The sequence below is a fragment of the Cavia porcellus genome, unplaced genomic scaffold, assembly GCF_034190915.1.
Source record: "Cavia porcellus strain 051 isolate PalLab524CR breed Dunkin Hartley unplaced genomic scaffold, mCavPor4.1 scaffold_13, whole genome shotgun sequence".
Classification (NCBI taxonomy): Eukaryota; Metazoa; Chordata; class Mammalia; order Rodentia; family Caviidae; genus Cavia; species Cavia porcellus.
Window position 1 is genome coordinate 10757170 of NW_026947496.1, and position 18851 is coordinate 10776020.

The 18851-nt window shown below is 49.2% G+C and overlaps 1 protein-coding gene across 5 annotated transcripts in view; it reads left to right on the forward strand.

Moving 5' to 3' along the window:
- The window catches only part of Cdyl (chromodomain Y like), a 201804-nt gene that overhangs the window by 112631 nt on the left and 70322 nt on the right, over positions 1–18851 (forward strand). For 2 of the 5 annotated variants that reach the window (XM_063259814.1, XM_013151474.3), the window contains exon 1: positions 3948–4076. The exons of the other annotated variants lie outside the window; for them this stretch is intronic. In XM_063259814.1, the coding sequence (XP_063115884.1) occupies positions 3963–4076 (114 nt within the window). In that variant the 5' untranslated portion in view covers positions 3948–3962. Of the gene's footprint in view, positions 1–3947; positions 4077–18851 lie in introns of those variants that run through there. 5 annotated transcript variants of the gene reach the window in all.

Sequence of the window (18851 nt, forward strand, 5' to 3'; positions counted from 1 at the left end):
CTCCCTCCAGGGCCCCACAGAGTGGGCCTGCTGCTCGCTTTCCAGAGCTGCCACCTGTTCTTGGGTGTCCACCAGGGAGCAGGGCACTTGCTGTCTGCCCTCCTCTCCTGTTTCTGCAATAAGTGCTTTGTCCTGCCCAGATCTTTTAAGAGACTGCTCATTAAAATGATAGGGTTTTTTTTTTTTCTGTGTATGTCACCATACAACAGGGAAAAAGTAAGTTGCACATAAACATTATGCAAAAAAGAGATGGTAGTGAAGAAGTCCTGCAGAGAAGTTGGGGCCTGTCAAGCCTTTGGTGCCCTGGCCGTCATCGTGGCTCCAATGCAGAAGATGCACAGGGGAGAAGGGACCTGCAGCAGGGCAGGAGCGCGACCCCTCCTGTGTGCGCCCACCTCCTCGCTAGCAGTGGCCCTACGACTTGTCGCCACAGGCGCCCCTGGGAGGGCGCATCGAGTGTGAGGTGTGAGTGTGCATTGGCCTCGGAGAGCAGGGCAGGAGTAGTGTTAGTCTTGGTCTCCTGCGGTGCTGTGTGTGGTGGCGCCTCTCCAGGGCTGTGCTGAGCTCAGCAGCACAGCCGGAGGACAGGCGGTGCACTTTCCTTTGGGGTTTGAAGAGGTGGGTGGTTTGGCCTTCCTGTCCTCACTCAGCCACAGTCCTGGAGAGCTGCCGCCGTTGGTGGCCTTCCGGTACCTGCTCTCACTTAGGAGTTTCCAAGTTTGAGACAGCACAAAAGCAGTATGCATGCGGTAGAAACCACACGTGAATTTTGAACTTGAACCTTTCCTGGCCTGGTGATGTGTGACCCCTGGTCAGCTGGGTGACCACTGGAGAAACAGCCATGCCTGCACTGAGCGCTAGCACTTGTGGTAAAGGGGGCTCTTGGTGATCAGCACAGGCAGCAGCCCTCGGCTCTGGTTGGAGCTCGCTTTCTGCCTTCGTGGGCTTGGCTGGGATGCAGCCTGTGAGAAGCCCAGCATGAGGCGAAGATACAGGTCGGAAATGAGTTTACCGCCACGGTAAACCCACATGAAGTAGGGAAGTCAGGCCGACCCCTTATACATCAGGAGCTAATTCACAGGAAGGCAGGTGGAGCCGAAGTGGGCTGGAAACTGCCCTTGACCTCCTGGACGCCCCTGGGCAGCATTGGCATCAGTGCAGGATGGACAGGAAGGTAGGGCCGTGGACGGCGTTCAGAGCTGACCTCAGCTTCTCTGTGCTCAGTCAAGTTTATTTCAGGTTAATACACATGTTCTCATTTAGTTTATTCTTCTCTGTACAGTATCTTATTTTTATTTGGAGAAAATACCCTTGATGCTAGGGTAGCTGGTAAGTTGAGAGCAACTTCTTTAAAGGGAAAATATTCATAGTTTTTTTTTTTTTAATTGAGACAGATGATATTCAGCTCATAATATTTCTCAAGCACTTTTTGTATGTCAGAGTACCTTTGTTTAGCAAAAAATTTTACAAGACAAAACCGTCAAGTAAATTGTCTCTTTCATTCTTTTGAATGTCAGGCTAAATTTAGATGTTGTAAAATTTATGGTCTTTATCCAACTAAAAAATAGCTCTATAAAATGATTTGCTCCACAAATTAAGGTATTTACATATTTAATGAATTCTTTTAAAAGCATACTTAATGAATTTCAAGATTTTTGTACATTTTTGGGCTGGGGATACAACTCAGTGGCACAGCACCTGCCTGGCAAGCACAAGGTCCTGAGTTTGATTCCCAGTACCGCCCCTAAATTGTGCATTTTTAGTTATAAATATTCATCTTTTCAAGTCACTGCTAGATATATATAGGTTTTTTTTTTTTTTTTTTTTTTGTCTTTTTGAGACAGGGTCTTAAAAAGGCTGGCCTTGGGCTCACTTTGTAGCCCAGGGTGGTCTTACACTCGCAACGATCCTCCTGCTTCAGCCTCCAAGTGAGTCCTGTGATTACAGGAGTGTACCACCATACCCAGCTTTCACCACTTGATTTTTTGGTGTTTTTGTTTGTTTTGGTACTGGGGATTGAACTCACCACTTTAGCTTGCCAGGCAGGCTCTCACCCTGCTGAGCTAAATCCCCAGCCCCTCACCAGTTGATCGTATGGGAATTAATTTCACTATGTTTATTTGTAAACTTTGGTTTCAGTCATTACACTTTGCCAAATGTGTTAGAAATTGACTTTTCAGCAACAAAAATCCTATTTTCAGAAATTTTGATAAATTCCCAGCTATTCTTTCTCCCTGGTACTGGAAATTGATTGATTCAGTGTAGGTCCTTCACAATGACCTATATTGCTAGTTATTTTACTTTATATTTTCTTGTGACAATCTCACTAAATGGCCTAAGCTGGGTTTGAACTTGCAGTCTTCCTGTCTCAGCCTCCCAGAAGGCTGGAATGGTAGGCTTGTCTCTCCATGCCCACCTTCCAGCTGATGTTGAACAATGTGCAGTTCACATGTAAAGGGTGCACCACAAGAGGATCCAGGTCATTTCACAAGTCTTGAGTTGCTTTTCAAGGTGGTCATGACCTCTTTACAGGTGAACAGAAGAAAGAATATCCATTGTGAAACAGATAATACTCTACACAGAGGGTGAGGCCTTGCCACACGTGGCGAGGCTCTGGGTCCAGTTCCTGGCACCCACCGCAGTGCAGAAAGAGACACAAATGCGCCGAACACTTAGTATTTTTTACAATGGAAGCAAGTTTTAACACTGAGGCAGGATTCACCAGACCTTTTTTATGTAAAGGGCCAGATGGTAGATGCTTTATTTTTTGTGGACCGGACATCCCCATCACAGCACCTGCACTTCTGTCCTGGTACCTGGAAACAGCCACAGATGACACGCAGATGATGAGTATGGCTGTGTGCAGATGAAACTTCCCTTCAAACAGTGCGATGTGAATTTCATGTAATTTCATTTACCCCAAGATGTTATTGCCTGGTTATTGCCACTCACTGAGATCAGAACAAGGGAGGTGGCTTTGGCCCGTAGGCTGTAGTGTGCCGATCCTTGTACATGAATTGGATAGAAACAGGGGAAATAACGCCATCATAGCTTACGAGTTTTTGTTTGAAAACTGGAACTGTGTGCTTGCCTATAAAATCCTTCCGCCACCGAAGGGGCCTATGATTATTACTGTGTTAGGTTTTCTATGTGTAGAAAAATGGCCTGATAAACCCAAAGAGTCCTGTGATCCAAATGGAGCCCCCACTGCAGCTGCTGAGTGGAAATCCTGTGGCCCTGTCTACGCGGGGAGCAGCCTGAGACAGGCATCAGTGCTTATCCCGGGTTCTTCTGGCTCTCGGGGCACTGGCGGGGCTATGTTCCTGTGACCAGTGTAGACAGGGGTGCAGACTATGCCTTCCTTGTTAACCCGCCAGCAGTGAGAAGTCAAGTGTTTATTCATTGATTTTACGTTCTCATTTTTAAGTCGATTGCCACCACAGAAGCCTATTGCCAGATAAAGCAATCAAAACAGCCAAGGACAGATGTGAAGGTTTCCACCATTGCTAAGCGGCTGAGCTGTAGGACGCGTCTCCTAATTTGCCGCCTGTTAGGGCTGTGTCTGGATGTCCCCAGAGCCTCTGCGTCATCCTAGGCGGGAAGGTTCAGAAGTGGCGAGGTCACGGGTGAGCAGTGCTGGGGTGGAGGGAGCGTGATGACCGCATTAGCGCACTGACAGGCGTGGCACAGTTCTGGGTGTGGGTAATGGAAGCCACTGTCACCCCTACCCTGGGGACAGACATAAAGGGACACAGAGGAGCCAGGCCTCCTCCTCCTGCTGCTTTGCTGCATTCTGCCCACCGTGGACTGTTTCCCTTCTGCGATGCCTCTGTCACGTGCCACCCTGCTTTGGAGCCAGCTGACCGTGGACTGAAAACTACCAACTGTGAGCTGCAGTGAACCTTTCCTCCGTAAGTGTGGGTGGTGAGATTTTGTCTCAGCAACCAGAAGAGTAACTGAGGATGCCTCATACTCACACTGCAGGCTCCAGAGCTGTGACACTTGCATCCTGTGGCCTGTCAGCATGCTTGAGGAGCTGTTGGTGGCTGGGAACCTGGAAAAGGGCCAGAAAACAGGTAGTGTATTGCTGCTGCCTTTAATGATGTGGTGCCTCAAAAACTCTGCTCCCAGCTTGTGTGTCCTGAGCACTACTAAACTGTTTTTGGACAGAAGCAAAGAATATAAACAGTGCATGTGAAACCCACCCTGGCTTAGTCTAGGTCAGTGTTGAATCATGTAATTAAAAATGGAAAAATCCAAAGGCTAAGCCAGTTTGGATATTGAAACAACAGGGAGAAGGCAAGACTGCTCTCTGCATACCAGGATGTACGGTTATCCTATTTAAATCTGTAAAATCAAGCTTGCTCAACGGGGAAGCTCTGCTTTTCCCTCCTCTTGCCTGGTTTGGTCAGCAAAGTGACCTCCTTTGAGGTTCCTATGACACTTGGCTCCACTCCGCTGTGGCCTACTTCCTTTTTTTTTTTTTTTTCCCTTTTTCTTTTTTTGGTCTTTTTGAGGCAGCATCTCACTGTGCAGTTTAGGCTGGCCTTGGGCTCACTTTGTAACCCTGGCTGGCCTCAGACTCACAAGGATCCTCATGCCTCAGCAAGTGCTGGGATTACAGGCATGTGTCACTGGGATGCCCGGCTTGTGGCCCCATTCTTACACCATAGCTGTGTACAGATACAATCACTGCTGACCCCTACTTAACACCTAGCATCCCTGTCCCCCGAGGGTCACTGATGGTCCCTCAGCTGTGCCGTGCTCTGAAGCAGGTTGTGCAGGCGAGCGGAACTGCAGATTCCTGTTCCGCCCGAGATTAGGCCCTGGAAGCCTTGGGAAAGCGCTGCCAAAGGGAACTTAAGGCCCCGTCTGTCCTTCCTCTCATTTCGCACCTCTCAGTGTAGGTCTCTAGTGCCTGGTAGGTGGATCAGCTAAGAGTGTTCTCATGTATCCGTGTGTAGAAAGTATTGTGTAATTTCTAATTGTGTCGCTACACTGGTCATTTTGTGATAGCAGGATATAGGTCTCATACCATGTCTAGTTTGTTTCATTTTTTTGTTTTGCTTTGTTGTTGGTTTGTTTTGATTTTGATTTTGCCCTGAGCTATATCCCCAGCCCCTTTGTAATTGGGGGCAAGGTCTTGTGGAGTTCCCGGTTTGGGGTCAAGCAGTCTCCCTGCCTCAGCCTCCAGGACGACTGGAGTGACAGGCACATGGCTGGTGATACCTGCAATTCGCAATGACTTGGTGACAGCTACCTACACACAGTTGGAGGTAGCGGTCTCCCCATGGGAGCTGAGAGTCCAGTGCGTGGCAGTGGGACTGAGCAGCCACTCTCTGACCTGCCCCTACCTCCCGCTCTGCCTCTGAAGCTTCAGTTTCCTCCAGATCAGCCAGGGTAATGATCTTTAATTTCATATTTTAAAAGTTCTGCTTTAGGGCCGATGAAATACGCCCCTGAGCAATCAGCAGCTCGTGCCATGTTGTAAAATAAAACAGCAACTGTCTCCCTGCAGCCAGGAGGGAGCTCAGTAAATGAGGAGGGAGCTCAGTAAATGAGGGCAGAGGGCGCTAGCGGCTTCTGGCCCCTTCCCGGGCGATGCTGCATCGCTGGGGCTGCTGGCTGGGCTCGCACCTTCGGACGGCTGTGCGCTTGTTGCCAGGAGGATGTGCTGCAGCTTTCCTGGGTCCCATGCAGGCAGAACCAGCCCGCCCTGTAAGAACTGATACAGATAGACAGTCAGCGCCAGGGTCTCCGGGACACCAAGGAGGCTCAGCCCCCATTTTCCTTGTCAGGCCCGAAGCCAGTGCTAATAGTGTGGTCAGTGCTAATAGTGTTGAAGGTAAAAATGTGCAATGAAAAGACAATTATGAAAACAAAAATTCACTTAGCAAGACAAGTCTATAGAAGTGTCCGTCAGTGACTGTCTACCAAGCACAAGTGCTTTTTGAGAATCACAGAATTAGGACAGGAAGTGACAAGCCCTGTGATCAGTGTGATGCCTGATCCCTTCTAGGCTTCTTGGAGATCTCCAGTACTCTGGGTGGTGTGTTACTGATGTGGGGAGGTTATTTAAATACACGTCCTTACTTTCTCTAGTGCCTTTCTATATAAAGCTCACTGTTTAAAGAACACTGTCCATTTAAGTGTTTTATTTTTAATGGAAGACTTCTCTTCCGATGGTAAAATTGGTCAAGCCAGGAAAAAAGGACCCTGCCTAGTTTAAGCACATTAGATAACACTTCCTTACTTCATACCTGTTTTTGTTGTAGAGTCTCCTGAGGTAGCCCAGGCTGGCCTCAAACTTGTGCTCTTCCTGCCTCAGCCTCCAGAGTGCTGGGGTTACAAGTGTGTGTCAGTCACCATGCTCACCTGTTACGTCCCAAGCACTTCGAAATAGGGGACACAATGGCAGGAACAATAGGTGAACACCTGGCTGGCTCGTGCAGGTCACAAAGCCGACGAGCCCAAGAGTGGATGACGCAGAATTTAGGGCTCAGGATGAATGAGGCAGGGGATGAATGAGGAGTGGGTGGGGGCAGTGGAGGCCAAGCCCCACGCCACCCCTCAGAGGGATCTTGGAACCTGTTGTTTTTTCTCCAGTAAATTAGTAAAAGCAGCTGACATTCAGTTTACTCTGCAGGGTAAAAGCGGTATTATCAGTAGAAAGGAGCTACAGGTGCACACGGTGGAAATTGCTAGCCTTGCCCAGTGTTAACGTATTAAATCTTTACAGTAATGAGCTGGGTGAAAGCCAGTCTTGCAGTTTAGCCCTTAATTCAGCAAATATTTGCCGATATCTGCACCCTGGGCACTAGGGATACAGTGAGGCTCAGACACGAATCTCTGCTTCACCCTAGCTGAACTGTAGTTTCTGAGGCCTAATTTTAATTTCTTAGAGCTTTCATTTGCTTTACGGTACATTACATTTTATTTAAAAGTTCCATTTGCTGAGCATTCATCGAGTAACTGGAGAAGTTAATGTTTTAGTAAAGTTAAAATATAAACAAAACAACAAGAACAGGTACAAAATAAATACGAATTCTCTAACATGCTCAAAACCCAGTATGGCTTATGTTTGGGTCCACTTAAATAGTAATTACCTTTCACCCTGAGAGTCTTAATTTTAGACGTTTCCATAGAATTCCTTTATAGGAATTGTTGTTCAGTGCTAGAGTCTGTAGTGGTGATCAGAGCACACAGAGAGTAGAAAACTCTTGCACAGACTAGGTCAGGTGGGTAAGGGGGACGAGGTGCCCTTCAGTGGTCCACAGCTGCCAGCCTGTGGGGTCCAACCTTTGGCCTTGCCTGATCTACATATAGAATGCACAGTACAGTTAATGCATGTGCGTGGCAATTGGCCCTTATTATGACATTAAAATACCGCCCCAAGCCCAAGTCTAACACTGAAACGAGGAAACATCGTCTGCTCGGTAACCTAATCGCCAGTGCTGTGACGGCAGCCCCTCCAGGTCCCGTGCCCCTGGTGTGTGGTCGGAGCTGCACACTGTGGAGACTCACAGCTGAGGCCTGAAAACCATTGCGGAAATCACACAGTGACAGTGTGGTCCTGGTCCTGGAGGGCCGCGCTCTTGGCTGTGCAGGGCTGCAGGCTGGGCTGCTGTGCCAGGCAAGTTCTGAGCGCACCCCAGAACCTCAGTTCCTCAGACGCCAACTGGTGAGTGAGATGAGTCCGTCTCCATCCAAGAGAGAGGTGAAAGGAAGAGGTAGTTGGACTCTTAATAACATTCTCTGGTCTTTCTGAGACAGTGTTTTCCCTGCAGTCCAGGTTGTCCCCAGTCTTGCAACAATCCTCCTGCCTTGGCCTCATGGACACCTCAATGCAGTTTTTAATCGAACAAGCAGGCCAGCTGGGAGTACTGCTCATTTAATTAAATAAAATTGATTTTGATTATGGTGGGACAGGGCAGTATATAATGACCAGCAGGTTAAAAGGGATGAGGATTTGTGATTTAAACCTAAGACCCTGAAGGCTCCGGGCAGCCGGCACGTTCCCCCAGTACCGAGTTTTATGGCAGCAACAGTACCTGTTGGTCACAGGGGCAGGTAGCCCTCAGGTGGACGGGCTGGCATCACCCTTTCATGCCACAGCACATGTCTGGAGGGTTACCTGGCCTGGCGCTCATTCTGTCACTTGGCTGCATTACTGTCCGTTTTCCCATTTGGGGCATGGGAGGTCCCAGGTGCATCAGATGGGTTGATGTGTGGGGGAGACTGACCCCTCCCTGGCATAGCCAATAGCCCTCAGCTGTTGCCCTCCGTTTCTTGGCAGAGTGAGCCCAGTGCCGCTGGAGTAGCCGCCAGCAGGGCAGGCATGAGCCCTCTACAGCACCGCTGTGGCAGATGGCATTTCTAACCCTCCTGCCTAGGGGTGGAAGGCAGGCGTCTGCAGGGTGTCTCAGAAGGGTGAAGTAGAGAGGCAGAGGTGCTTCGCCTGCCCGCACTCTGCAGAGGCGTGCAGATGGGCGTGCACACAGAGGCCCTGGAACCCAACAGACCCTGTGGAGCTCTTCCATTGCGTTGCCTCCCTCAGCTGTGGAAAGGACAGCGTCACGGAGGCGCTGACTGTGTCTCAGCTGCTGTCAGGCAATGCCCCTGCCGGTCAGCCTTCACATTTAACCGGGGACCCGAGGTCACCCTCAGGCAGTGCGCTGTGCGGCCGAGGTGCTGAATCGCAGGCTTCGTTCACATCCCGGAGGCGGTGTGGTGTGCTGCCCACTTTTCCACACTGCCCAGCCTTTATTTCACTTGCCTTTCTGGTGTGCTTGGGCCAGTCTCCTGGGTGTCCCACATTCTGCATTCATCCTCTGTGCTCCTGGAAATTGGGCACTCGGGTCATAGTTTTTGCCCTGCCTCACATCCCCGCAGCAGGGCATCCCACACGCTCAGTTCCAGCCCTTGTTCATGCTTTGGCGTCAGGCAGACACCTTTCCTATTAGTGCCTCTGCTTGTGCACTTGGCGCCAGGTGGGAGCCAGGGTCTCCCTGTCATCCTGTCTGGCCTCAGTCTTGTACTGAAGCAGCTCTCTTGACTCAGCCGGGACTGCAGGGGATTCTGCCTGGCCCCACCCTCCCCACATCCCCAGGGGGTGTTGAGTGTAATGACTTTGACAGTGTCATTCCTGCCACAACTCGTAAGTAGAATTATTTTGTGAAGAGTTTTTCTCTCATCGCTGGGGTGGGCTGCATTGTTCCCTAAGAAGACAGGGTTACTTTTCTTTTTTTTTTTTTTTTTTTTTTCCGGTCTTTTTCCTTTTTATCGGTACCAGGGATCGAACTCGCGACTGCCTGCTTGCAAGGCAGGCGCTTATGCCGCAGAGCTAAATCCCCAGCCCCCAAGACAGGGTTACTTTTCTTAAACCCTTTTTCAAGGTCTAAATAGGTGTAAAACTTGTCTTCGTTGATGCTGAAGATGTAGAACTTTTGTGTCTGTGTCCCTGTGGCTTAGGATTTTTATTCAGTGTTCAAATACAGATGTTTCCGGGAGGTTCCAGCTTGGGACCCTTTCTCGTGGGTTCCTTGGTCCTTTGGACCTCTGCCGAAACACACTGGTGTCTGAATTCTTCCTTGATCCGTGGCACTGTGAGTCGGCCCAGGCTGGCCTTACATTTCCTCGTCAGTAAGCGGAGATGATGTTCCAGGGCCCACACAGATGCCAGGTACTGGTTCGTACATCCTGTGTGTCCCATATTTTTTGAGTCCTCACAGTGCCCTTAAGGGCGACACTTTCCTCTCCACCTATAAAACAAGGGCACCAAAACTCAGGTTGAGAAGGTTGTGTAGCTTTCCCGCAGCAGCTAAGTTGGTGAACACCAGAGCCCACTCTGAGTTCCAGACTCCAAAGTCCAGGTTTCTGCAGACCCCTCTCTGGGGCCCCACCATAGCCTCCAGCTTTTAGGACCAAGGAGAGCGCTAAACACCTGGGTTCTGCTCTAAGCTTCACTGCCTTCCTGTCTCCTCCAGGGCAGAGAGCTTTGTTTGTTTGTTTGTTTGCTTGAAGGCAGCCACTTCTGCTGCACAGGACAGCTGGCTTCTGGTGCGCACATGGCCCCAGGCCCTTCCCAGCACTCAGGGCTGGCCACACAGAGCACTCATGCTTGGCCTGGTGCCTTCAAAGGCTTTGTTTCTTCTTCCTCCTGGGATCCTCCTACATTTTAAAGCTTTGTTTTTCTGAAACTCAGCCCATGTGGGCTTCTCCTAGGAAGGTGTGTTCCTGATTCTCCACAGAGTGTCCCCCAAGATTGCCATCCCATGCACACGTCTGGTGCACACGGCAGGGCTGTGCCTGGAGCCGGGGCTGGGATTCCAGACCTAGTCTGTACCTAGACAGGATTGTTTAGAGATAAAATGAAACAAAAGAATTGTTTCACAGAGTGAGGCTGTATAGATGGAAAGATGACTGATGCAAATTTATAGACCCACAGTGGCGTTTTGAGGACAGAACCACTGGAAGCCCTGCATCGGAGCCCTTCAGGTAGAGACTTGACCTCTTCCCTGGTGGTCTTTAACCTGTTTAAATCGTGGTTCCTCCAGGGATCTTCCAAAAGCCACCGACCCCCAGCCCAGAAAGCCCTGCAGGTCCGCCCTGGATTTTCTTTGTGGGGAGAGCCAGGGAGACCATGCCCTCCTGCAGGTTACTTGCCAACTCCTTTTCTCCAAAAGTTGACTTCAAGATACGGGTAGAAATACATGCTAGTGCATTGCAAGCCGCTGCCCCCACTGATCAGCTCATAAACGAGAGGTTCTGCAGTGCACTGGCTGTGCCATGTGGCGAATGCACCGTCTGCTTTGATTTGTCTTGGGAAAAACATGGGTTGGAACCACTGTCTCTCGAGCTGCCGGGTTGGCCCCTCCAGGTGGAAGAATGTAACTCCAGTGTGCAGAGAGGCCAGGTCCCAGAGCCCTGCTGTGAGCTCAGGCTCTGGGTTGAAGGCCTTGCACTCTGACAGGTTCCTCAGTACCTGTCTGTTGCGGAGGAGGACAGCTTGGGTCTAGCCATGGCCATGTGTCATTTCCTGGGCTGTGAGAAAGGAGTCACAGTCTAATTTCTGGCGTATTAACATTCTGAGCTTTGAGCCACACTGTTCATGTGGAGCGCTGGGCTCTCACCTGCCTCCTCTGTGAGTAGAGCTCGGAGCGTAGAGAGCTTCAGAGTGGAGCTTTGGACAGAGCACAGGGAGGAGAAAGAGCAAACAGGATGACAGATGTGAACATCGATTTCTATCAGCACTAAGGGGGGAAAAAACAAAGTGGTGAAGGGACGTACAGTGTTGGGATGAAGTCTGACACTTCAGAGGGTGTGGTTGGGTGTTCGCCTTGTGGGGAAGAGGACCTTAGAGTGAAGGAAAGGGCTTCACAGGCAGGGGCAGTGGGCGAGGGCAGCATGCTGCACAGCGTTTGCGCAGGAGGCAGGGGCTGGGCCTGGGGCAAAGAGGGATACTGAGGCCTTCGCAGGAGTCCAGAGGATGCCCTGGGGAAGCAGGGAGGCAGCTGTGCTGCTGTGCAGCGGTGTGAGCCAGTGAGACTCGGTGGCCTGTCGTGGGGTGGTGACAGCAGGGAGCGCAGGAAGGCGTGGACTCCTGAAAGACGACAGCTGAGCAGTGGACAGGAGAGAGCTGAGGGTGAGGCCAGCTGGGACTCCGTGGGGACGTGGCTGCAGGCGCACAGGAGCCCAGCCTGGAGCAGGCAGGCATGACAGAGGCTCTTTCTTGGGATTCCTGGAGCTGGAACCAATGGCCTTCTGAGTTGCAGTCCCAGCACCCTTTTATTTTTTGTTTTGAGACAGATCTCAGGAAGTTGCCCAGCCTGAGCTTGAATCTGGAGTGTGGAGCACCGGGGTTGCAGGTGTGTTGCAGGTGTGTGTGTCTGTGGCCAGGTGTGGTGTCTCCCTGTGGGCTGAGCCTGCTGAGAATCTGCAAGGGCAAGGTCGTAGATCCTGCGAGACCTCGCCGTTCCGCCGCGTTAGCCCCAGCACCTGAGATTGACGTCCCGCAGAACCAGGCAGCTTGCTCAGAGCTCTGCTCCCTTAGAACTCATGCAGATGCTGCTGCCTGGTGAATAAGCACGCGGTAAGCCAGCCCAGGGTTTCACCAGCTTGCTGGCCCTCAGTCTTCCCGTCAACTCTGTGAGTGGACTGGAGACTTCCCTTCCTCGACCGTTGCTTCTCAGAAAGTCCTATCCAGCCAAGACTTGTCCCTCCACCTGACTTCGAGGGGGTTACCGATGTCCTCCGCTTCCCTTTGATGATTCCCGAGGAAATAAAGCCTGCTTTGTACATCTCTGTTTGTCCGGGGGTCTGTTTAGATGCAAGGCCACCTCATTACTGAAACATGAGATTTTCTTTAAAATCCATTTTATTTCAAGAAAAAACTAAAACAAAATTTTAAAACATGGCAATTGGGGCAACAATGGTACAACACATTGCACATTGTCATCCCCAAATCATTCACCCCGAGCACAAGACATCTGCATTCAGTTGTCTAAACAGTACCAGCACAAATCTTTCTCTTTAGTGAACTCAAGAGAAACCAGTAGTATAACTATCTTAACAGTTTTTATATACATATATATACACATACACATATACGTACGTTGTTTCAGCTTCTCACACTAGTGAGACGACATGATGTTTATATATGCGTGTCTTATTTATTTCACTAATGAGTATGCTCTCAAGTTCATCCACTTACCTATAAGTCTCCAGTTTATCCTTCTTTATGGCTGAGTAGTACTTCATTGTATAAAAATACCACAACTTTTTTATCCATTTCTCAGTTGATGGACACTTAGGTTGTTTCCAAGATCTGGTTGTTACAAATTGTGCTGCTGTAGACAGGGGTGCACATATATCACTTAAGTACTGTGTTTTTAATTCTTTTGGGAAGACATCCAGAAGGGGATAGCTGCGTTGAGTGAGACTTGTAGTCCTCGTGTTCTGAGGAACCTCCACACGGGTTTCCACAGCGGTGAAACACGGGATTTAGAAACACGTGTTTTGCCTGGTTTCATCATGTTCGTTCACTGTGCAGGTTTTTTCTACTTCGGCTGGTCCCATTTCTGATGCCTGCGTATTCCGCAGGCTCGAGGCTCTTTGCCTCCTTTCATTTCTTCATCCTTCCAAACTGCTTATTTCAAGGGGGAGCCTCGTCTGTTTGCTTTTTTCAGAGTATGCTGCTTCTGCAGGCAAGGCTTTTATTCCACCCTCCCTCACGTAAAAATAGCTTTGTGTATTTAAAAAACTGCACACACTTACCGAGGAAAAACATGAAGCAGTAAGTTATCCCAGCGGTGTGGAAGCTCACGCAGGATCTGAGAGTCAGAGGAAACCAGTTCTGCTCATCCTGCACCCAGCCCATCTCCCTTCTCAGAGGAAATGCTGCTGACCTACAGCCCAGCCGATGCCAGAGCCTTCCAAATGGTGCAGCAGCCCACCCGGGTAGGAAGCACGGAGCTTCCCGAAACCACAGTCTGAACAGCTTGAGAAGCCAGGCCTCCTGGGACCCTGGCGTGATGTTCATAACATTTTGGATTTTTGGAGGATTTCAGGTTTCAGGCTTTCAAATTGGAGTTTCTCAGTTGGTTGACTGTATACATGTATTCCAAAACCTGGGGAATTCAGACACACAGACCCCTTCCAGGCCCCAAGCCTTTGGAACAGGGACGGTCAACCTCTGTTCCTGTCGCTCCGAGGCACGGGAGAACAGACCGCAGCCGGCTGGCCTGTCTGGGTGTCTCCCCGCTTGGTGTGAGGCTTCTACGTCCTGCATACGCTGCACGCGCTCCTGTGGCCTGCCTTCTGTTTTTGTTGTTTTAGTTCAAGAAATCTTTCTCACGCCTTTGTATGCATGTCCACCAGCAGGAAGCTGCAGAGTACAGACTAAAATTGCCCTCCCAGGTTTGGGTCCTGGCTCTTGCAGCAGTGCTGCCTTGATGAAGTCACTTAACTGCCCCAAGCTTCCATTTTGCTCTAGGAAGGGGGTACAGATGCAGCTCTGATTTAGCGCTCCTGGTTTTGCAAGAGTTAAATGAGTTAATACATAGAAAGAGCTCAGAGCACTGGGTGCCAGATAAGCACTCACAGACATTAATTGCCTGTGAGATGTCAGGTTCCCACGGTGTCCTTTGCTCACTCTGTGCTTGTTCAGGACTGATTGGTTCGTTAGAGTACTCCAGTGCTGGCGTCTGCCAGCAGATTCATCACCAAAGTGTCGCAGTAAGATTTTCTGTTTGGCAGCTGGCAGTTCTCCTACTAAGCTCTTGTGAACAGTTTCTGTTCAGTTATGTTTCAGTGGATCTCGGAAGTGTGCTGTACAGGACGGAGCTATCGTGGGTTACAGCAGCAGACAGGAGGGGGGGAAGGGGGAGGGGGAGGAGGAGGAGGAGGAGGAGACTCATAGGAGAGAAATGGAAATAAGGCCCAGCATGTGGCACTGCTTGTAATCATGGCTGTTAGGGTTTACAACTGAGGCAGGAGCATTGCAAGTTCAAAGCAGTCCTGGACAACTTAGTGACCTTGGCTCAAAACAAGAAATAAAAAGACCTGGCAGGGTAGCTCAGTGGTAGAACACTGCCTTGCATGCACCAGGCCCTGGGTTCCATCCCAGCATGGCAAAAACCAGCCCTGTGATGTGATGGCTACGGGTAGATTTTCATTGGTAAAGTCCACCAACTGTGTATGGGTGTTTTGATTTGATAGAGGGGTGCTCTTAAGAGAAGATTTGCTCCTTGGTGACCCCTCTAAAATGCCCTGTGAGCTCAGGGCCAGGTGCAGAGGGACCCCTTGCCTCTTTCTTGTTCCTGTGCGGTTTCAGTGGTCCCCTCAGTAACCCTTCGAGTGCCTGGTTATGAGACTCGAGCCTGGTCAGGTGACAAAGACCTGGACCACATGCTTGACGCCCACCATCCACGCATTATCTACTGAATCTCAGCAGTCACCTGTGTAAACGCACGGCCCTCCTCCTCGCTTTCCTCCTGCCAGCCCCTCTCTCCAGGAAACAGAAGCAAAAACAGCCGTCCTTGTGCTGGGAGCCTTTTTTTGGGTTTTGTGCAATGTCTGGTTTTGTTGTTCCGTCAGTTCCTGTAAACAAACAAAATGTTCCAGGATAAAAAGTTAAAGCCCTCCTTCCCTGTAATTATGTCGATCTCCTGATACAAACGTAGGTTCGTGCTCCCAGAGAAGTGTGGAAGTGTTGCTGTGTCACATAGGTGTTTTTGTTCTTCTGCCAGGGGGAGGGATGAGTTTCTGCTGATTTCCATTTAAGCTCTGAGGAGGGTGCCCCTCCACACACACTGTACCTCACAGCCGTCTTTCTTTGGAGAAGACAGCCATTTCCTCCATACAAACTTGAAACCTGTGGTAGACATTGAACTTGTAGTGTCTGTTAAAACAATATTCCTTGCAGCTAACCTGTGGAAGACCTGTAAACATCATACACAAAGATCTCAAAGTTCTGTACCTTTGGACCAGTTCAGTTGAATCCTTGGTACAGAAATTAGTCGGTGTGAACTAAATTTACCAAGTTTCTACACAAAATAAAGCACATGAGTAGATTTAAATGTTATTTAAGAGTATATGCACAAATTTGCCTAAATAGCGAGCAAGAATTCAGTGTATTAAAAAAGGATCATGACCAACATAATGCAAGAAAATTTAACGTAATCTACATTACCAGATTTCAATGAGTTGAAAGCTTTGTTAAAATTTACCACCCTTAATTCATTAAAAAAAACTCTAGTAATAGAACCTATTCTATTATGTTAATTGTCTAAATATGTTAAGTGCTGTCTCTAAAAAGGAATCCAAGAAACAAAGCTATCCTTATGTGCAGATACAGCGAGATGGACACAAACAGATAAAATCAGCTGTTTGTGTATGATAGTCCCCATTTAAATACGTAAATAAAGATTACATTGGCAACGCAGTTAAAACCACGTATCTCCAAGTTAAACGAAATATGTAGTCTTTATGAAGAGAATTAGTGTTGTTGAAGGAATGTGACAGTGTACCAGCTAAGTGGCGTGTTCTTCCCGTTTCACGGGTGAGGAGAATTGGTGGGGAGAATGGTGTTCTGCACCACTACCCCAAGTTTATAGACTCGGAATAACTTCTGCAAAAATCCCCATGAGAGGTTTTTACTTTGTTTTTCTTACCCATCCCCAGCCCATGCTTCACTTTGACTTTGTGACACAAGATAATGCAATTTTCCTGGGAGAACAGTTTTCAGGTGGAACAGGAGGGAATGAAGGCGTTTACCCAGCTCGCCACTGCTTCTGTAACGTTTGGTCGTCTGCCTGTGTGCTGCTGTCCTGGGTCCGGCCCTTTCAGCCTCAGGGCTTCCTTCCAGTTCATTTCTTCAGTCCCTCTGCTGGCATTGTACTGGGCAGTGTTTGCTTTCATTTTTTGAAGGATGGTTTTGCTCAACGCGGAATTCTTGGCTATTCTTTGCAGATGTCAGAACACCTGATGGGAAAGTCAGCTGTTAACTGCATTGTTCTCCTGTATGATAGATTTTCCTTGCTGGCTTTAAGGTCTCTTCACCGTAAATACAGATCTGACTTTGCTGCGCTTCTTAGATGCGTCACTCTGCTTCCTCACGTGCAGGGTTTCCCCTGTGGTTTCCTTCCCCCCGACTCTCCTCCGTGTTCCTCACATCCTGCAGCTTCGCCTTCAGTGTGGGTACATTCTGTTACCCTCTCAGAATTTCACTGATTACGTCTCAAGCCGTTTCATCCCTTCTGTGGAGTCCATCTAGGAAATGTTTTTTATAATATATTAATTAGTGTATTTTTCAATTCTAGAATTTTTTTGGTAGTTTGTTTCTTTGTTGCTATTTCCTACTAGAGTTACCATGCTTTCCCTTTAGTTTTTTAAAAACATTTTTATTTAATCTTTTGAATGTATTATTGGGTTGAATTTTTTCTGGTAAACGTAAGTTCTGGACAAACTTAAGAGAGTTTCCACTGAGTGATTTTATTTGAACGTGGCTCACGCGTTTCCTGGTTTTATTGTTGTTTTGTTTATTTGTGTGTTGTGTGAGTGCTTACAAGAGCTTACGGGGCAGGTGCAAGGCTCCTCAAAAGACTGCATACCCTCTTAATCAGATTCAATGCAAGACACAGAAATACGATCATTGTCAGGAGCAGAAAGGTATCAGGGGAAGGCCAGGGTGCCTGCCTCCGCAGGTCAAAGGCTCTGCACTAGAAGCAGAGGAGTCTGCACTGCCAGCCAGCCCAAGGTGAAGGTAAGGACCAGAGCTCCTCCTGGGAAAATCAGCACCAGCCCCCAGAAAGTGGCTCTTGGGCTGGCAGTGTGGCTCAGTGGTAGAGTTCTGGCCTCGCAGCACAGGACCCCTAGTTCTTTCCCCAGCACAGGGGAAAGAAAAGTGGGTCTTCCACACCCAGAACCGTGTGGTCTCGACCCAGCTGCGCATTCCCCACTCAAGTTGTCAGTTAATCAGTTAACACCACTGGTGTTTTCAGGATTTTAATTTTTTTTCCTGATCATTTTTGGGGTGTGTTTTAAGTTACTTGTGGGAAAGTGGCCCAAGAAATCTTGTCACCCTTAACATTGTGTACACTGATTCCTACTGGGCCTCCCACCCCCACCCAAGTTGTAAACTTCACATGAGCCTGACTTTTGAGGGTCATTTTTACATCTGTGCAACTTACTTGGTCCAAGGTGATGTGCACACGCCCCTAGCTCACAAGCAGCTGCCCTGCCGGCAGATTTGCTCAGGTGGGGAATGTGTTTGAAGTCCTGGTAGCTTCCGGGGAAGCCCATAGTTTTACTCTGCTGGGCTCCCCAAAGTGTCTGCTCCCTGTACACAGAGTCGCAGGCGGTGGGGCTTGTGCGATGCTCACTGAGCCCCTTTTGGGTGTCTTCCCGTGGTCTCCTTTGAATTCTCTTCTGTTCTGTCCATCTTCCGCTGGCCTCTGAAGTCTGTGTTGGGATAGTGTTGGGCCTCATAGTGTCTCCCCCAGCAGAACGGATTGTGATGTTTTCCTCCTCCAAGTCTGACGTCCCACTTGGCTTTAGGGGCCCGCACTTTCTTGGCCCCCTTCACTCTCTCCGCCGTGGTCCCTGTGGCTCTCCCTCTCTCAGCCTCATACTCCATCTGTTCCTCTTTACCCATACTTACTCCTCCGTGGATCTCATGGATCGAATAGTTTTTAATGCCTCCATCCACCCAGCTTCTGTCTTAGACCAGATTCTGTATGCACGAGTCAAATGGCCCACTTGCCGTCCCTTCTTAACCTGCTTAAAGCTGAGCCTTGTGTCTGATTGTGTCCCCGGGTCAGTGCTGTCTCTGCAGTGGCTCGGGTGAGACAGCAAAGACCTTGAGGAGTCTTTGCTCTTGGCCCGCATAGCTTGGGTGTAGTACAGGCAATCCCACGAGCGTTGCTCTCCAGAGAGAACCAGCAGGGAACCGGTGGATTGGTAGGCAGCCCCTGGGATTAATTAGGGCGAGTTGGGTTCATGTGGTTATGGAGGCCGAGCAGTCCAGGCGGTTTCTGCTGCCTGTTCCCTCTCTCCAGGTGTTTTCTCTGGTGTCCATGTCATGACGCTCTGCTCCTGTGTAACCTCTCTGCCATTTCCCGGTCCTCTTCCCCTTGGTTTTCTCATAACCACCTTGTTCTATATTTAATGTGTTACGCTTCTCTCATTTGAATTATGGAATAATGGGGAGATACATTGTTTTCTTGTTGTACCCTGAGCCAAAGCAAGAGGCTTTATGTGTTGTGGGATCTCAGTAAACACTGAGGGGCGTGAGGTTCACTAAGGTGAGCAGATCCCTCAAGGCGTGGAGCCCCAGCTAGATTTCAGAACCT